This window comes from Limulus polyphemus, unplaced genomic scaffold (assembly GCF_000517525.1).
Source record: "Limulus polyphemus unplaced genomic scaffold, Limulus_polyphemus-2.1.2 Scaffold724, whole genome shotgun sequence".
NCBI classification, from domain to species: domain Eukaryota; kingdom Metazoa; phylum Arthropoda; class Merostomata; order Xiphosura; family Limulidae; genus Limulus; species Limulus polyphemus.
This window is the reverse complement of record NW_013666334.1, coordinates 101,385-118,241: the sequence shown is the minus strand read 5'-3', so window position 1 is coordinate 118,241 and position 16,857 is coordinate 101,385. Positions and strand designations below refer to the sequence as shown.

General features: G+C 31.5%; 1 protein-coding gene across 1 annotated transcript in view; it reads right to left on the bottom strand.

The window, feature by feature from the left end:
* LOC106460181 (ran GTPase-activating protein 1-like) overlaps positions 1–16,857 on the bottom strand; it is a 45,939-nt gene that overhangs the window by 12,394 nt on the left and 16,688 nt on the right. The window contains exons 8-10 of the mRNA XM_013919868.2: positions 16,437–16,536; positions 15,373–15,457; positions 11,699–11,852 (exon numbers count right to left, since the gene is read on the bottom strand). Of these exons, the coding sequence (XP_013775322.1) occupies positions 11,699–11,852; positions 15,373–15,457; positions 16,437–16,536 (339 nt within the window). The remainder of the gene's footprint in view (positions 1–11,698; positions 11,853–15,372; positions 15,458–16,436; positions 16,537–16,857) is intronic.

The following is a 16,857-nucleotide window of genomic DNA, read 5'->3' as shown; positions in this document are numbered from 1 at the left end:
CAAACTGTTACCGAATCTTTAATTCTTTTTTTTTAAGTTAATATCTAAAATTATGAGAAGAGGTGATTAAGAAAATAACAAAACATGAAACAAAAGTATAAGATAAAATGAAAATTATGATAAAATATCACATTAAAATTGCTAGTAAGTTTGTGAGGAAACTAGAGAATTATATGATCAAGCTGTGTTCTTGGTTGTTTACATTTACTTCATGAGGAAACTAGAGAGTTATATGGTCAAGCTGTATTCTTGGTTGTTTACATTTACCTTGTGAGGAAACTAGAGAGTTATATGGTCAAGCTGTGTTCTTGGTTGTTTACATTTACCTTGTGAGGAAACTAGAGAGTTATATGATCAAGTTGTGTTCTTGGTTGTTTACATTTACCTCGTTAGGAAACTAGAGAGTTATATGACCAAGCTGTGTTCTTGGTTGTTTACATTTACCTTGTGAGGAAACTAGAGAGTTTCTTCTTTCTTTCTCGTCACCTGCATTTTATTTTAAATTTTTAGTTAGTATTAAAACTTTACATGAAGCTTGATTTTTCCAATAGCAAAAGCTAAATTTCATAAATCAATAACCTAACTTATTTGGTGATCACATCAAAATCCAAGCATTAATTACAAAAATTCACATTTCCCAATGGCAATTTTGTTAACCACACAACAGGCTTAATAGATAATCTTTACTATATTAGATTGTCTTTAAACTTCAAATAAAAATTTTATCTACTGCCAGTCCTTGATAGTATGGGCATTTTCAGTTTTTACAACTTGAAAATCTTTGTATTACAAAATATGCAAATTAAATATATATATATATATATACATGTGTTTTCTCAATATGTTTACCATACTAGAAAATACATAAAGTCAATAATTTAGTTTTAAATGATCTTTATCAAAATATATTGTAATTAGGCATTATAATTTTGGCAACCAATCAGGTTAACATGAAACATATAAACTAATACAACCAATCTCCAAATCTTTAATACTTTCTGAGTCAAATATGTTAATATAAATGATCCAACCACTACCAAAAGTCACACCAGAATTAGTGTGCTAGAGCCATAAGTTACACTATACTAAAAATAAAGTGTCTTCTGTGAATCATTCAACCAATTAAAATGCTATAAATTACTAATAAAAATGATAGATATTTAAAAAAAAATGAATTACTGCCATAAACTAATCTATTTAAGAACAACAGATTAAAGTCACAGAAGTAATTTTAGTATGGTTTGTTAATTATACACGGCTTTTTTTTTTTTTCTTAGCCAACCTATTTCAAAAAAAGATGACTGTCATTGAAGAAATTTTCTGTGTGTTTGTTTGATTGTACAAATAGTTTTTCTTGTTTTTATTCAGTCATTCTTAAATTTGATAATTGTCACAGAAATAATTTTTGTATGGTTGATTTAATTAGAAAAACAACTCAACTTTTTTTTTATATAATCATTTCAAATTTATTCTTTTATACAGTTAACTACACAGTATGGTTAACTGTATCCCTAACTTTTCTTTCTCTCAATTTCAAATTTGATGATTGTCGTTGAAGTAATGTTTCTACAGTGAGCCATAATAAAAACAGCTATATTCTTTCTTATCCAGTTTTATATTTTATAATTGTTACAGAAGTTATCTTGACATCATTGGTTAAATATACAAGCAGCTTATCCTTTTTTTAGTCAATCAGTTAAAATATGACTGCTATAAAAGTAATTACTGTATGCAGAGTCAGCCTTAAGGAGAGTTTGTTTGTTGTGAATTTTGCACAAAGCTACACGAGGGCTATCTGCACCTGCCAATCCTAATTTAGCAGTGAAAGACTGGAGGGAAGGCAGCTAGTCATCACCAACTCTTGAGCTACTCATTTACCAATGAATAATAGGATTGACCATCACATTATAATGTCCCCATGGCTGAATATGTTTGGTAGGACGGGGATTTGTACCTGCGACCCTAAAATGCCCTAACCATATGGCCATGACGAGCCCCTTAAGGAGAGGCAGCTAAATAATTACAGTATGCCTAGTCAGCCTTATGGTAAGGCATAAGTAAAAGCCTGCAGAGATTTTTTTTATAAGTGATTTTTAAAGATTAAATTGCAAGACCCCAAACTGTACAGTTAACAAACATACCACATCACCAGGTTGTACAGCTTCAGTTACATTTTGTTTATTGCCAAATACTATGAAAGATTCCACAGCCAGTATTTGCCTAGGGCCCTACAGTGATTAAGGTCAGCTTTGACTGCATGACTGGTTAATTAATACATATATCTTTCCCTTATCTTTGTGTGTTCTAACAAATTGTTTTACAATGATCCTTGCATATTTTTTCAAACAAATTCAGCTTACAGGTAGACTGGCTATAAATTAGACTAAACACATTGTATTATTATATAAATATTAACTAAGTAAAGACTAGTTATTTGTAACTTCTATAAAATTAAAGATAAGCTTAATTATTTTAGTGTGATGATAAAGTAGTGATAAAATACTGTAATATATTTGATTCTCAAAACATTAGGCTTAACAGTGTTGCCAATAGACTACTGGTATTTAGTGTTTAGTATTTATTCCCAGGCTACAGATGCATTGGTTAAGATTAGTGTAAGAGTTAAGTATTCACAGATTATTAGATGTGATGGGTGCAATTAGTGGCTTTTATCTGGGAACTCGGGACTGGTATATACTTTTAAAGAAGTTAGCAGTGAAGATGTGCAATTTGTTTGTAGAGTTTGGAGATCGGAGAAGAAGTTGGAGGCTATCATAATTAATGTAGAGGCAATAAATAAAGAGAAGTGTAGACTGCAGGAAATGACAGCAAGAGTTTCTTAAGCTTTTACATGAAAGGAATACATCAGCTAACAATGACATTCAGGAAGTTAGAAAGAGTGCTATTAGGGCTAAAAGTAATGAACTTAGTTATAATGAGCCAATTCTGTTAAGCAAAAATTTCAGCCCTTGGATTCTGCAGATGGGGAACTATTGGAGGGAAGGAAAACAAAAGGGTCAGAGAAGGATGTGGATGATAAGAAGGTTATAGTTATAGGTGATTCCTTGATAAGGCTTGTGGATAAATAGTCTGTGGGGTAAATAGGGAGAAAATAATCAGATTATGCTCCCCAGGGGCACAGCTGGAGGATATAATTGACAGAGCAGGAGATATAATAAAGGGGGCTAGCGGTGATGCAGTGGTGCTGATGATGTAGGGAAAGGTAGATCAGAGAAGCTAATTAATAAGTACAAGGGGTTGATAAAGGCATTTACAGAAAAAGGCCATAACTTAATTTTGTCGAGGATACTGTCCAGAATTAATGGTGTGGATGAAGTTATAAGTAGGTCACTAGGGCTAAATGCTAGGCTTAGATTAGTACGTAAGGATAGGTAGATTGGCTGGTTGAAATTGTGGGATCAGTTCAATGGAAGAAGGGAACTTTCTTGGAATGGGTGGTTTACATTTAAATAGGGTAGGGGCTGGCTTGTTTGCTAAGGCTACAAACACAGCTGTAAGAGAAGTTTAAACTAAAAATATACAGTGGTGAGGGCCAGGAAAAACTAAATGCAAAAAGAATAAGAAGCAGAGAAAAGTTTAGCATAGAAAATTAGTATAGAAGTAGATATAAGGATAGGCTTAATTATTACTGTTGCAATGCTAGAAGTATAAGAAATAGAGCACTGGTAGGAATGGAGGATTTTGATATAATGGGAATAAATAAAATATGGTTTAACATAGATCATTTTGATGTCAGAAATTTCTTTGAAGAACAGGGTTACAGGCTATTTAATAGGGATAGAGTAATAAAGAGAGTGGGGGGGGGATGAGTGGCTTTATATGTAAAATTTGAGTTACATCCTGTTGAAGTTGAGGACATCAATTATAATAGCAACGACATTGAATCCATTTAGGTTTTTATCAGTGGATATAAAGGTAAAAGGCTTTAGTGGAAATTTGTTACAGACCACCAAATGATACTGATGAAATTAGTGAGAAACTTTACAATGAGATTAAGATTTCAGCTGTTATGAAGTCATAATTGTTGGTGATTTTAATTTCAGGCATAAAGATTGGGAAATTCTTGAGTCAAACCATGAGAAAGAAAGGTTTTTGGAAACTGTTCAGGATGGTTTTCTTCACCAGTTAGTCAAGGAACCAACTAGAAACTGCTGTTTTAGACTTATTGTTAACTTCAATTACAGAAATGATTAAGAGGGTGGAAATTGGGGAACATTTGGGTGCAAGTGATCATTGCTCTATTAAGTTCAATGTTTTGTTGCATATGGAAATAAGAAATAATGATATTTTGGTTACAAATTTCAGAAAATCAAGTTTTGAAGAGATGTGACAAGAATTATCTGTTTTGAATTGGGCAGTATAGATATTTTGAGATTCTGATCAAATGTGGAGAATTTTTAAATATTCAAAATAAACATTCCTTATAGAACGAAAAGGGTGGCTCACAAAGGGTATAAGAGACAAAATTAAAGAAAAGCATAATAAATTTAAGAAATTTAAATTCACTGGTATGGTGGGAGATTTAGAAGATCAAGAAAGTTAGTCAAACAGGAAATTAGGACATAAAAAAAGCATGTATGAAAAAAGTTTAACTGAAAATGTAAAAATTAACAGTAAGCATTTCTTTAAGTATATTAAGGGTAAAAAAATGTAAGGATTGGGGTAGAACCCTTGAGGTATGATAAAGGAAGGCTCATGTCTGATGATTATGAAATGGCTGGTTTATTAAGTTATGCTTTTTATTCAGTTTTTACTAATAAAGATTTACACAGTATTCCACATCTTGAACACTTGACAGATGGAAACAAGATGAACACATTCATTCTGAGTTTGTGAAGAAAAAATTGGAAAGTTTAAAGAACAATAAGGCTCCTGGGCCAGATAATATTTCCCCAAGGGTTTTAAAGGAGGTTAAGGATTGGATATGTGAGCCACTTGCTACAATTTTTTGTAAGTCCTTCAATAGTGGGTAGGTACCATAAGATTGGAAGTTAGCTGATGTCACTCCTCTTTTCAAGGGAGGTGATAAAAATTGTCTCAGTAATTACAGACCCATTAGTCTTACAATAGTTGTGGAAAGTCTGTTAAAAAGACACTTTGCAAAATCACTTAATAAAGTTTAGAATTTTATTGGATAATCAATATGGTTTCACTGAGGGAAAATCTTGCCTTACATATCTTTTAACATTCTTTGAAAAGGTTACTGCTCATGTAGATGAGGGTAAGGTTGTAGATATGGAGTATCTGGATTTTCAGAAAGTATTTGACAAGGTGCCACATAAAAGCCTTGTAAAAAAATTATTTCTATAGGTGTGGGGATAAGTTAGCTAATTGGATAGAAGAGTGGTTGGATGAAAGAAAGCAGAGGATTGTTATAAATGGAGTTCAGTCAAACCAGATTAATGTCACAAATGGTATACCCCAGCTCAGTCTTAGCCCCTTTTTTTCTTTTTGATTTGCATCAATGACATAATAAAGGAATGGTCAATAAATTACTTAAATTTGCAAATGATATTAAGGTCTTGGGAATTGTTGGTTGTGAAGAAGATGCTGCTGATTTATAAAATGTTTTATATCATTTAGTGAATTGGGCAAATATACGACATATGGGTTTTATTTATTTAGTGGTAGGGCAAATATGATTTTAGGTTGTATATACAGAAATACTGAATACAAGTCTAAAGAGATTATTTTCATTGTATAGGTCACTAGTTAGGTCACATTTGGAGTATTGTGTCAAGTCCTGGGTTCCTTACCTTAGAAAGGACATTGAATTATTGGAAAGGGTTCAGAGGAGGCCTATTAGAATGGTTATTGGGATGGAAGGGTTGTCATACAAGGATGGGTTAAGATCTCTGAATAGCTAGAGGGAATCTGATTGAGATGTTTAAGATTGTTAAGGGAATTGATAGTGTTGATGCATCATCTTTTTTTCATACTTAATGGTGAAAATAGTAGGACTAGGGAACACAAATATAAATTTTGGCAGGGTAGGAGTCATCTTCTGCAAAGATAGTTTTATTTTTCTAACAGGATGGTTGGCCGTTGGATGTTATGGAGGCAGTAAATTTAAGTGAGTTTAAGAAAAAGCTTGATAACTATATGAATGATAAGAGTTGGCTTTGAGGGTTATATTTTTTATGTTTAATAGTTTTAATTTAGTTTAGAGGATGGGACAGCACAGATAGGCCAATATCTCCCGTACTGTCCCTAAACATTATGTTATGTTAAAAGAAAAAAAAAAAGAGGAGGAAATACATTTATTCATTAAATTTAAGCAATAAACCAGGTACAACTGGAATTCATAAAAAAGTTAGTTTAAGTGGTTACTTTTAGGTTTACACACTTGAAAAAACTATGCAAATGGTGCAATTAACATAAGAAACCTCATAATATAGTCTCCCAAAAGTCAAGAGAACCTAAGAGACACTACCAAGTACTGACACATTTTTAGTAGATCAAAGCCATCAAACTTAAGTTCAAAAATATTTTAATGATTTTAATTTAATGTTAAAAAATATAATAATACCATAAGTTTATTTCCAGCTATAAAAATATGTTCAATTTGACTGGAAGCCAAATACAGCCCTGAGAATATTAATCTCAGTCTACCACTAAAATCTTGGATGGTAATACTGTGAATATTAATCTTAATCTAGCACTAAAAATTTATCTGTGAATATTAATATCCCAGCAAATAAAATTATGTCAGTACTATTTCATTTCAGAGATCATTAAAACCACTTCGAACTTAACTTGAATTTTTTTTTTTACTGAAAACATCCCACAATAGCAGATGTAAATAAATTTTACTTAGAAAATATTCATACTTTATTCTTTACAGCTTCAATGAATATACTTTATTTCATTCTTTGTACAGACTGCATTAAATTTTACAGCAAAAATTGTGGAATGACATAGTACAATTTGTCCGTTCTCTCAAAACTTCAATGAGCCCAACTGCTGAATTAGTTCTGTCTCATCAATTACCTTCTCCTGAAACATATAAACATGAGAACTTGAAGTATCTGTATGTACTGACATATTTGGCTGAAATTATCACTGAGTTACTACAACTATTTCTTTAACCAAGTGTTCAATTAATATAAAAACTGCCTTAATGTAAAATATGTATTTATTCAACTTTAAAAATCAAATCTAGCTTATAGAATAAAAAAAATATTACATTTATCATTATCTAAAACTGTTATTTTAGATGTGAAAGTCAAATAAATAATATGCTTACTATACTGACATAATCTGATGTTTTAGCCACTGCCCTGAGGACAAGTCAATTGAAGCAACTCATGAAAATCAGTACTTTTCATAAATATTATTGAAAACTCTAATGGAGCCTTTGGAATTTGAAAAGTTTTGGGATTCTTGAGCTGGTTCTTTTTCTACTGATCAAAAGAATGCTTAAGCACTGTCATTACTTTATGAAATAACATAAGATGTAACCGTTTTCTGTCAATCATGCCCATGAACTTAGCATTGAAGTTCTAAACTTTATCATAGAGGTTATGAAATGTGTATCCTATATTTGAACTAATTTTGTTTCCACATGTTAAGGTTATAATGCATTACTTATTAGTGATTAACACTAATTATTCACCCATTGTTTAAAAAAATTAAATTCTGCTCTTCATGTAGAAGTGTTTGAGAATATTCAAATAAAGTTTTACATTCTGTTACTTCAGTAAAACAAAGAATCAAACTGTTGCCAAAATACAAACATATGTGCAGTGCTTGAAACAACATTATTTGACTGCTTGTTTTGGAACTTTGCACAAAGTAACTGCAAACAGCCATCCCTAATTTTGAACTGTCTGATTAGAAGAAAGGCAGCTAGTCAACAATACCTAACAATAACTCTTGGGCTGCTCTTGTCTGATCAGATAGTTGGATTTAATTGTCTATCTTATAGTGCATTCATTGCCCTAAAATGCAGAGTGCATTTTGTGGCATTGAGCACATTAACCACTACACCATGCCCAGCTCCGTCATATCATATAGGTCTTAACTTACTTCTAGTAGTTTGAGTTTGATAGCATCCAAACTAGATTACAACAACAATAAAATTAGTTTAAATAGTGAAAAGTCAAAGCACATCTCTACTTTCTGGATATAATAATTTCCATAATAAATATACTTGATCTAAAATGTCCTAGATCTAAACTTCAAAAAGTATTTTTTAATACTGCCAAATGTGTTTCTAAATAACTTCACCTACAATATAAAATCAACATTATGAATTCCTACTTTAACAAATCAGGAATTAGTACATTATATTAAAACAATTCTGAAAGTGTCAATCAGTAAGTTACATGACAACCAGAGCTAATATACAGTTGTGGTGGTACAACATGTATTAGAACTGCATCTAGACATTGTTTGGTATTTCACAGGTAGAATGATACCAAAAATCAATCGCTTTTAGGAAGAAAATGTAACAGCCCTTTTTGATATAAAACATTCATAACATTGCATCATAAAGATGAATTCAGACTGGGGAGTTAGAATTTATGAGATGGGGCTATCCCTTGTACTTAATGGCATTGGAAAACAAAGGAATATGGATCAACTTGGGGACACCAAGACCATCTAGAAAGATACCTGCAATAAGTCATACTTCAACATTGATAAGCAAAGGTGGCATCTTGTAACAGGGTGTGGATTTCCAGTCATACTTCTCATTCAACCATCACATATTTCAAACAGCTGGAGAATGAAACAGAGTATTTATGCTATTCCCCATGAAGACATACAGATGAAGTCACAGGATGTGCAGTGTCTATGTGCAATCAGACTGTTGAAACAGGCACTATGAAAATGCTATCCTCATACACTAAATGGATTATGGAAAACATACAGGGAGAAGTGGTGTGCTTTGGACATGAAAGCATTTTGGTAGATCTATTTAGTAATGGAAACTATGCTGCAGGACCACTGTCAAGATGCAGTTATCAGAGATAGCATGATTGGACATGGCAAATTGGACTGTAATGATGTGATGAGGCCCCAAAATTATTTTAATATATCAACCCCCCTCTCTCTCTAAAGGTCCTGAAAAAGATGCTAAAAATTAATTTGATAGAAGGGCTAAACAGCTAATAAAAGTGTGGCTTTTCTCACCATTTATGTTGAAATAATTACTTCATGATGGAGAACAAAGTTAAACAAACACCAGATATATGTTACAAGAATTTAAATAATTTTTAACTGGAACAAGAGCTTTTGTTTATGAATGGCTTGTTTTGTTTGTTTGTTTTGAATTTCACGCAAAGCTACACAAGGGCTATCTGCACTAGCCGTCCCTAATTTAGCAGTGTAAGACCAGAGGGAAGGCAGCTAGTCATCACCACCCACCGCCACCTCTTGGGCTACTCTTTTACCAACGAATAGTGGGATTGACCATCACATTATAACGCCCCCACAGCTGAAAGGGCGAGCATGTTTGGTGTGACGGGGATTCGAACCCGCGACCCTCAGATTGCGAGTCGAGCACCCTAACCACCTGGCCTTATGAATGGCACTATTCTATACTAACACATCTGAAAATATCCAGACAACACTTAGAAAAAATGATTCTATACTATTTTTTTCTTACACATAAATTACTGAGTTTAACTCACAGACATTTAACTAATTGATCCAATACTATGTTGGCACAGCTGAATTACATATTTTCCAGATATGCATGTGAAACATTATGTAAAATGCAATTTCTCCACTATTTGAAACCTGTATTAAAATTAATACTAAACAATTGACAAAATATATTATTTAGCTGTAAATGTTAAAACGTCAAGGATGTAAATTAGACTACTACCAAAAAACTGGTTCTCAGGAAAATGTATTACCACACCAATATTTTAATGTATTAATATAGTAATCAACAGTTTCGTTTGCTTGTTTTTATAATTTTTACACAAAGCTCTGCAAAGGTTACCTGCACATATCTATCCCTAATTTTAGGCTAACAGATTAAAAGGAAGACACACAGTTACCAGCACCCACCATCCAACTCTTGGGCTGCTCTTGTTTGAACAACTATTAAAATTGGACTGTCACTCTTATAATGTACAAACAGATCCAGTGTGATTTTGAAGCAAAAGGACATGATAACCATGAACCCTCGGATACCCAGTCTAAAAATCGTTATCCATAGGCCACTTCCAGCCCAAACAAATGTTTAAATAACTAGAATTTTCAGAATGCACTGCATTTATTTATGATAAATTTTTTCTCAATCACATTCTAACAAATCCACTTTAATAAAAACTTTTATACAAAATGAATTTTGTTTCCAAAGAAAAAAAATCACACTAAAGAGACACACGAGTAAATCCAGAAATTATAAACCATTTTACCAAACACCTCTAACGTTTATGTTTCTTAAATTACATTGTAAGATTTTTAAAATGAGATTATCAGAGATAAGATAGAGATGAATGGTCTACTGATGTTCTTCTTTTATTTTTTTTCCTCTTCTTTAACTATTTTTATTGTATTTAGAAGATTAAATATTACAACAAAATGTTACTTTCTGTTGAAAAGCCATTACAAAGGTATATGTGTAGCATTTCTAACAGATACATTGAATAAGGACACTAATCAAAAAATATAAAAGGCTTATTCCCTTTGTCACTCTGTTGAGAATGCTTTCATGCTCCTTTTTTAATAATGTCATCACTTAGCAACAAAACTATCACTTGATTGTTCTTAGGCCAACTATGGTGTTTATGTTGAATGCTCAATATTCATGCTGATTTGGTGGAAAGGTTTTTTTTTTATATTATTTTATGATAACTTCAGTGATATAACAGTAAAATAGTTTAGTACAGAAGTTTTATGACACTGAGTTGTAGCCAAAACCAAAATAAAATTTAGCAAGTTCTATTTCAGCTAAGCCTTACGTTACATTTATATATTAAATTAGACTATAAATAGGCCTACTATTACTAACTTTATGGAGTCAGTGTTTAAAATGTTTTAAGTGGTGAATAAATGTTAATTAATAAATATTCTATTGGTATTTTAACACATATGTTACCTATTTGGCCTTGAAACATAAAGAAAAATAAACACTTATTAGTAACAAATATCTTTTATCGTTTGTACAGTCGAAAGAGTTGAAAATTTGTGTGAGAATGTCCGCACTATGTTCTCTACTTCCTGACCTAGAATACAAAAAAAGGCTCAAGACTACGATTTAAATCTCTTTCAGAGTGCGTACTTATTTTTGTTCATGATAACTTTTCATTTTTCTGTGTAGTTTTTACTAAAAATGAGGTGATTAAAGAATTATTTTGAGACTGATGAAGTAAGAGAAGAGTAAGTTCATTTTGGAGTAGGTTCCATAATTTTCATTAATCATTCAACAATGGTTTCCCATCATTTTTTGATGGGCTTTTATACTAGATTTCACATAATCAGTCTGACACCAGAGGACACACGCATTTGTCTCGACAAGTATCCTTGTCAAGTCTTTGACAGTATATAGTTTCTTCCAAAAGTATGGCTTTCTCTAACTTTTAAGTGTGATATTGTGTTCTTCTGTACTACTACGATTACTGAACGTTTCATGAAATTACTTTACTTAAACTTTTACCCTGCCGTTTTGTTGTTATCTATCCTTTGTTTCTAATTTGGAAATCATAATAATAATACTGACCTTGTCTGAATTATAGAAAATGTTATTTGTCTGATTTTCTTTAAAATATTCTAAATTTTCTTGAATAGTTTTATTTTCATCATCTTCATCTGTTTCTTCCTCCTCTTCATCTTCTTCATCCTCATCCTCATCACTATCAGAACCTTCATCATCACTGAACAAGCAAATAACTATATAAATATCAACTGAAAATCACCATTTACATTTATTTTCTCAAACACAAGCAAAAGTAAAATGGTAATGAGGTCATTCATATATATTATTTTTCTTCAAGTGTTTCCATAAGTTAGGGGTTGTGATTCAAAGAAAAACAAACCTTAACCTTGTATTTTTGAACCATTACACAAACAAGCCAAATATGCCAAGCTAGTCATCTTCAGTATAAAAAGCTAGGTATTTCATTTGAAAAAGGAAAAGTTTTATTTTAAGTGTTATAAAACTATAATGATGGCCATATGTTGTAAAATCAGATTCATATTAAAGTTTCTTAACTGTATACAAAACTTTTAACTAATCCACCAAGATTATCTTGAATATTTTATATTATATGAGATTGGTAAATTTAGGTATTCAGATAACATATACATAATGTTAACGATAGCATTTTTTAAGTTTATACAGCTCATGGTTAAAAAGCTATATACTACATGGGATGAACAAGTAACACACACAATAAGTTTTCTCCAGATTAAAAATATAATTAATAAGTTTTCAACAATGGTCATGATCTCAAGATTGAAAGCTTGTAAATAAAGCTTTGAACATGGAAAACTAATTATGTGTGTGTTACGTATGAATTTTGACCTGGTTTTTCAAGAGAATATATCGAGAATACACGTGATTAAGTTCGGACAGATTTCCTCCACAAAACTGCAAATACAGAGAAAATGATTGTGTTATAGGTTAATTACTTGTGATTATATCAAGGTTTTTGAAAGAGGATATTCCAAGAATACATATGACAAAGCTGAGGCACATATCCTACAAATTTATCCACAGAAACTGCAAACAATATATCATTATTAACCCTTTTCTGGACTGGATGGGTGTCACTGATATCCAGTAATTTTTTTTCAGCAGAAATAATTAACCACACTGCACAAAACTTAGCAAATTATATATAGCTTTGGCTTTCAAAAATTCATATAATTTGATTTAGTATTTCAATCAGTGTAGGTTGTGAAACATCCAAAAGTTATTGTGCGACACTGTTTTGAAAAACATTAAAAATACTTCCTTTCATCTTAGAGTTTCAATTTTATTGATATTCTCTAACATACTTCTTTTGATATTTTATTTTGATGATTACAGTAATCATAATTCCCAGTAATAAATCATAAAAAAAGCTAAAAACTAAAAAAGGTTGTTCCAGTGACCTATGACCTGGCTTTTCAAAATGCATTGCCATTATCTCTGTCAAGCTAGATATTATGATTTTTGCTGACAATATTCTTGGTTGACATAAATTTATGTCTACTAAATATAGTTTATTTTCAATAAATAAAAGATATTATATTTAAGTCTATTGTTTGAATTCAATAAATGTAAGAATATTCAATAAGTAAGAACTTTGAGTCATCAGAGTATTTTGACATCACTTATCACACAAAGTAAATGTAACCAAGCTTATCTGATGTCTTATCACAGAAAATTTTTGTAACTTTCAAATAACTAAAATTTGATACAGTGTTCCTTGACAAGTGCAATCATTCTATTGCTACAATTGGTGCCCTCCAAAGCTATGAAGTTGCCAGTCAGAATGTAATTTCAATTGACATCAACAATGCTATGTATATGATAACTGCCAACAACTTAGCTCTCAATGTTCTTTCCTTGACAAGTGCAATCATTCTATTGCTACAATTGGTGCCCTCCAAAGCTATGAAGTTGCCAGTCAGAATGTAATTTCAATTGACATCAACAATGCTATGTATATGATAACTGCCTACAACTTAGCTCTCAATGTTCTTTCCAAATTCTGTCCACATTACTTGCCTTTCACACATAATGAATCTCATGGGAAAACCTCTTAGAAAACCATTTGAGGAACTAATAAGTTTGAGGATCTTCTTACAAATTGCTACATGCCAGGTGTAAAAAAAAGAGTGTATTTAAGTTATCTTACACCTGAGAAACCATGGCTCCAAATCAATGGAAGTACAGGGTACAATTCCTGGTACATAGCAGTAGCCAATCATGCAGAGCACTTTGCTTTATACAAAGCAATGGAGGAGTGTAAGCACATCCCTCATAACTCTCTCGACATCAAATGACAGAGGATAAGATACTTTGCCAATACTGCAATTATATTTGAACATTTCAACACACTATAGTTCTTCTGAAGCTTAGAAATCTGTTTGAAAGCAACAGGCCTATGACAATGAAAGTTTTAAACCACCTTGAAAACTTACAAATAAGTTTTGCTGCAAACAAAGTTCTAAAGCTAGAAACACGTTCCTTATTTTTCTAAGACTTTGGTGAATGGTCTTTATCAGAAAAGAAACATTAGCAATATTTAAGCAAGCTTACCTGTTAGCTGAAAAGAAACTCTCTAAGTACATAGATGATGCACAACCAGCAATATATTTTTTAAAAGAGGGTTGGATTTTCAACAATTCACATCTAGTTCTTTTTCAGAGGATAGGCCAGAACCCTCTTCCCATGGTTCACATACATGTACCAGACAAAGAGCTTCACTTGTACTTTTTACCAAGCAGGCCCAAATTCTGTCAAGTCCTCTGTTTGTGACTGACACTGTTCTCTCTTGGGAGAGCATGCAGTTACCACAACCTGTGCTTGCCAAACTGACCAAAACATACAAGCAATGTGTGACCAATTCTGCTAATGTGGAAAGAAACAACACCATCTAAAAACTGGTGCTGTCAGCAAGGAGTTACTTGCTGTCTGAATCAAACATCAAAGCCTTGGTATTTCGATATTACAATCAAAGTGTACAGTGCAGTCTCAATGAGACATCTGATAGCAATTCAGAAGCAAAAAACAAGGTAAACAAAAGATAAGGCAAAAATACAAAAGCAAGAAACACATTGATATTGCAAAGAATTAACACTTGCTCATTTTTACTTTCTGTGCAGACTGTTTTTATTTTATTATTATTATTGTTTTAACTTAAAAGTATTGATTGTTTTCTCGTTTATTTAACACATTTATTTTGCACCATGAACTACATTTGTTTGCTGATTAAACTGAACTGTAAAATTGTATGTTTTTTCCTTCTTTCATTGCCATAAAATATAGCAGAATAGCAAGTGTATTCAGTTTTTAATATTTTAGTAACGTGATTTAACTAAATGTGACTTAGTTTTACGTATTAATTAATACCCATTAACACTGTTTTTTTATTAAAAAGTCAATGCTGCAGAATTTTTCAGAAAGTGCACTTTTCACAGAATTTAGGAAATTTTATCTCAGATTTCTGAGGGGAATAGTTCCCCTCAGATCTAATCCCATGCATTGGGATGGGCAAAAATAAAAAACATTTAAAAATTATTCTTTGTGATTTACAGTATTAAAAGACTTAATACTGATTTTGAAGGCCATTTGCTGATATAAATATGTTGGAGAAAACACTTTCCTATGTTATGTAAATTTCTCAATGCTATACAATAACAACATTAAACTAAATATACAAAAAATTTTCATATCATTCTCACCTTAACGATCCAAGTTTTTCTAGTTTCCCTACAGCTTCCATCACTCTTTCAATCATTTCACAACCCTCATTACCAAAATGGTTTCCTGAATCAGAATATCTCAGTTTTATTTTTTTATCTGTCCAATTTTTAATAGTTTTAACAATAACAATATTATATAAAGACAAAACTAAAAAAAAAATTTGTTTGTTATTAAGCACAAAGTTACATAATGGGAATATCTGTGCTGTGCCCACCAGAGGTATCAAAACCCAATTTTTAGAGTTATAACCCTCAGATTTACTGCTGAGTAAAGTCTTCAAAAAGAGTGTTTGGATAATTTTGTCTGCACCATTTTATATCTATCCATCCAAATACGCATGAGCAAAAAACAAACTCTGCTTTAGCTCAAACAGTAAGCAATATCTCATAAGCACGGCAAAATAAAGCAGCTTGATATTACACACACTGAACCATTTTATCCATCTGCTGCTAAACTGAATTTACATTTAGCTTAGCTCCTAATTCACCACATCACATTATATTCAGGGTAACTTGGTGATGATTCTTCAGTAAGTTAGGAGTGAAACTCAATGTAAATTCATTTTTACAGCACAAGTTAAATAATGCAATGTAAGTAATGTCAAGCTGCTTTATTTTGCTGTGCTTATGAGATATCTATAACTGTTTGAGCTAAAGCAAGATTTTTTTCCCCTTCACTAAAGATGTTTTGGGATAAATTTCACTTATTTATGTGTGTTACATCAACACAAAGCATTTACACTGTAATCATTATTATTTAATTAGACCTTTAGACATTAATCTAAAAATGTAACAATTATTCACAAGTCATTTACATAGAGATGGTGAGGTGGTTTTACATATCATGATATTTATCTATCTAACCTGTGTATCATGAGTCTAGTGTATCATCTTACCTCTAATATATATATACTGCTGTCATAAATTTTATGTTTAAGCACATTTCATTTTAACTTTAAATTAGAATTTATCTTATAACTTATGTTTAACATTTAGTAAATATTCAAAAATACATGTAACCTATAATAAGAATTATGACTCACCATCCAATTCCAGTTTTTCAAGCTTTTCCTTTCCTCTCATTGCTTCAGCGATTGCTACCCCACCTTCTTGACCTATTTCATTGAAACCTAAACAAAGTTCCTGGGAGAAAGAAAATTTCATGTTTTAGTCTAAAGTTTTAAAATACTTAAAAAAATTTCTACTAATTTTCCTCCCACCTAATTTAATTCTTACCTATCTCACCTACTGGCACAGATTTGAACTTCTAAATCATATTTTATGCATAAAATATTTCCTTTATTCGCAAGCAGCTAACTTCAGATTTTAGGACACAATAATTTCTTTACCTTAAAATTAATGGTCTTAACCAAGTAAACTTGAATTTTATAAATCAGAAAATTCTTAAAAACCAATTGAACAAGATTTCATAATATTAATTTTAAATCAAAATACTTTAGTTAA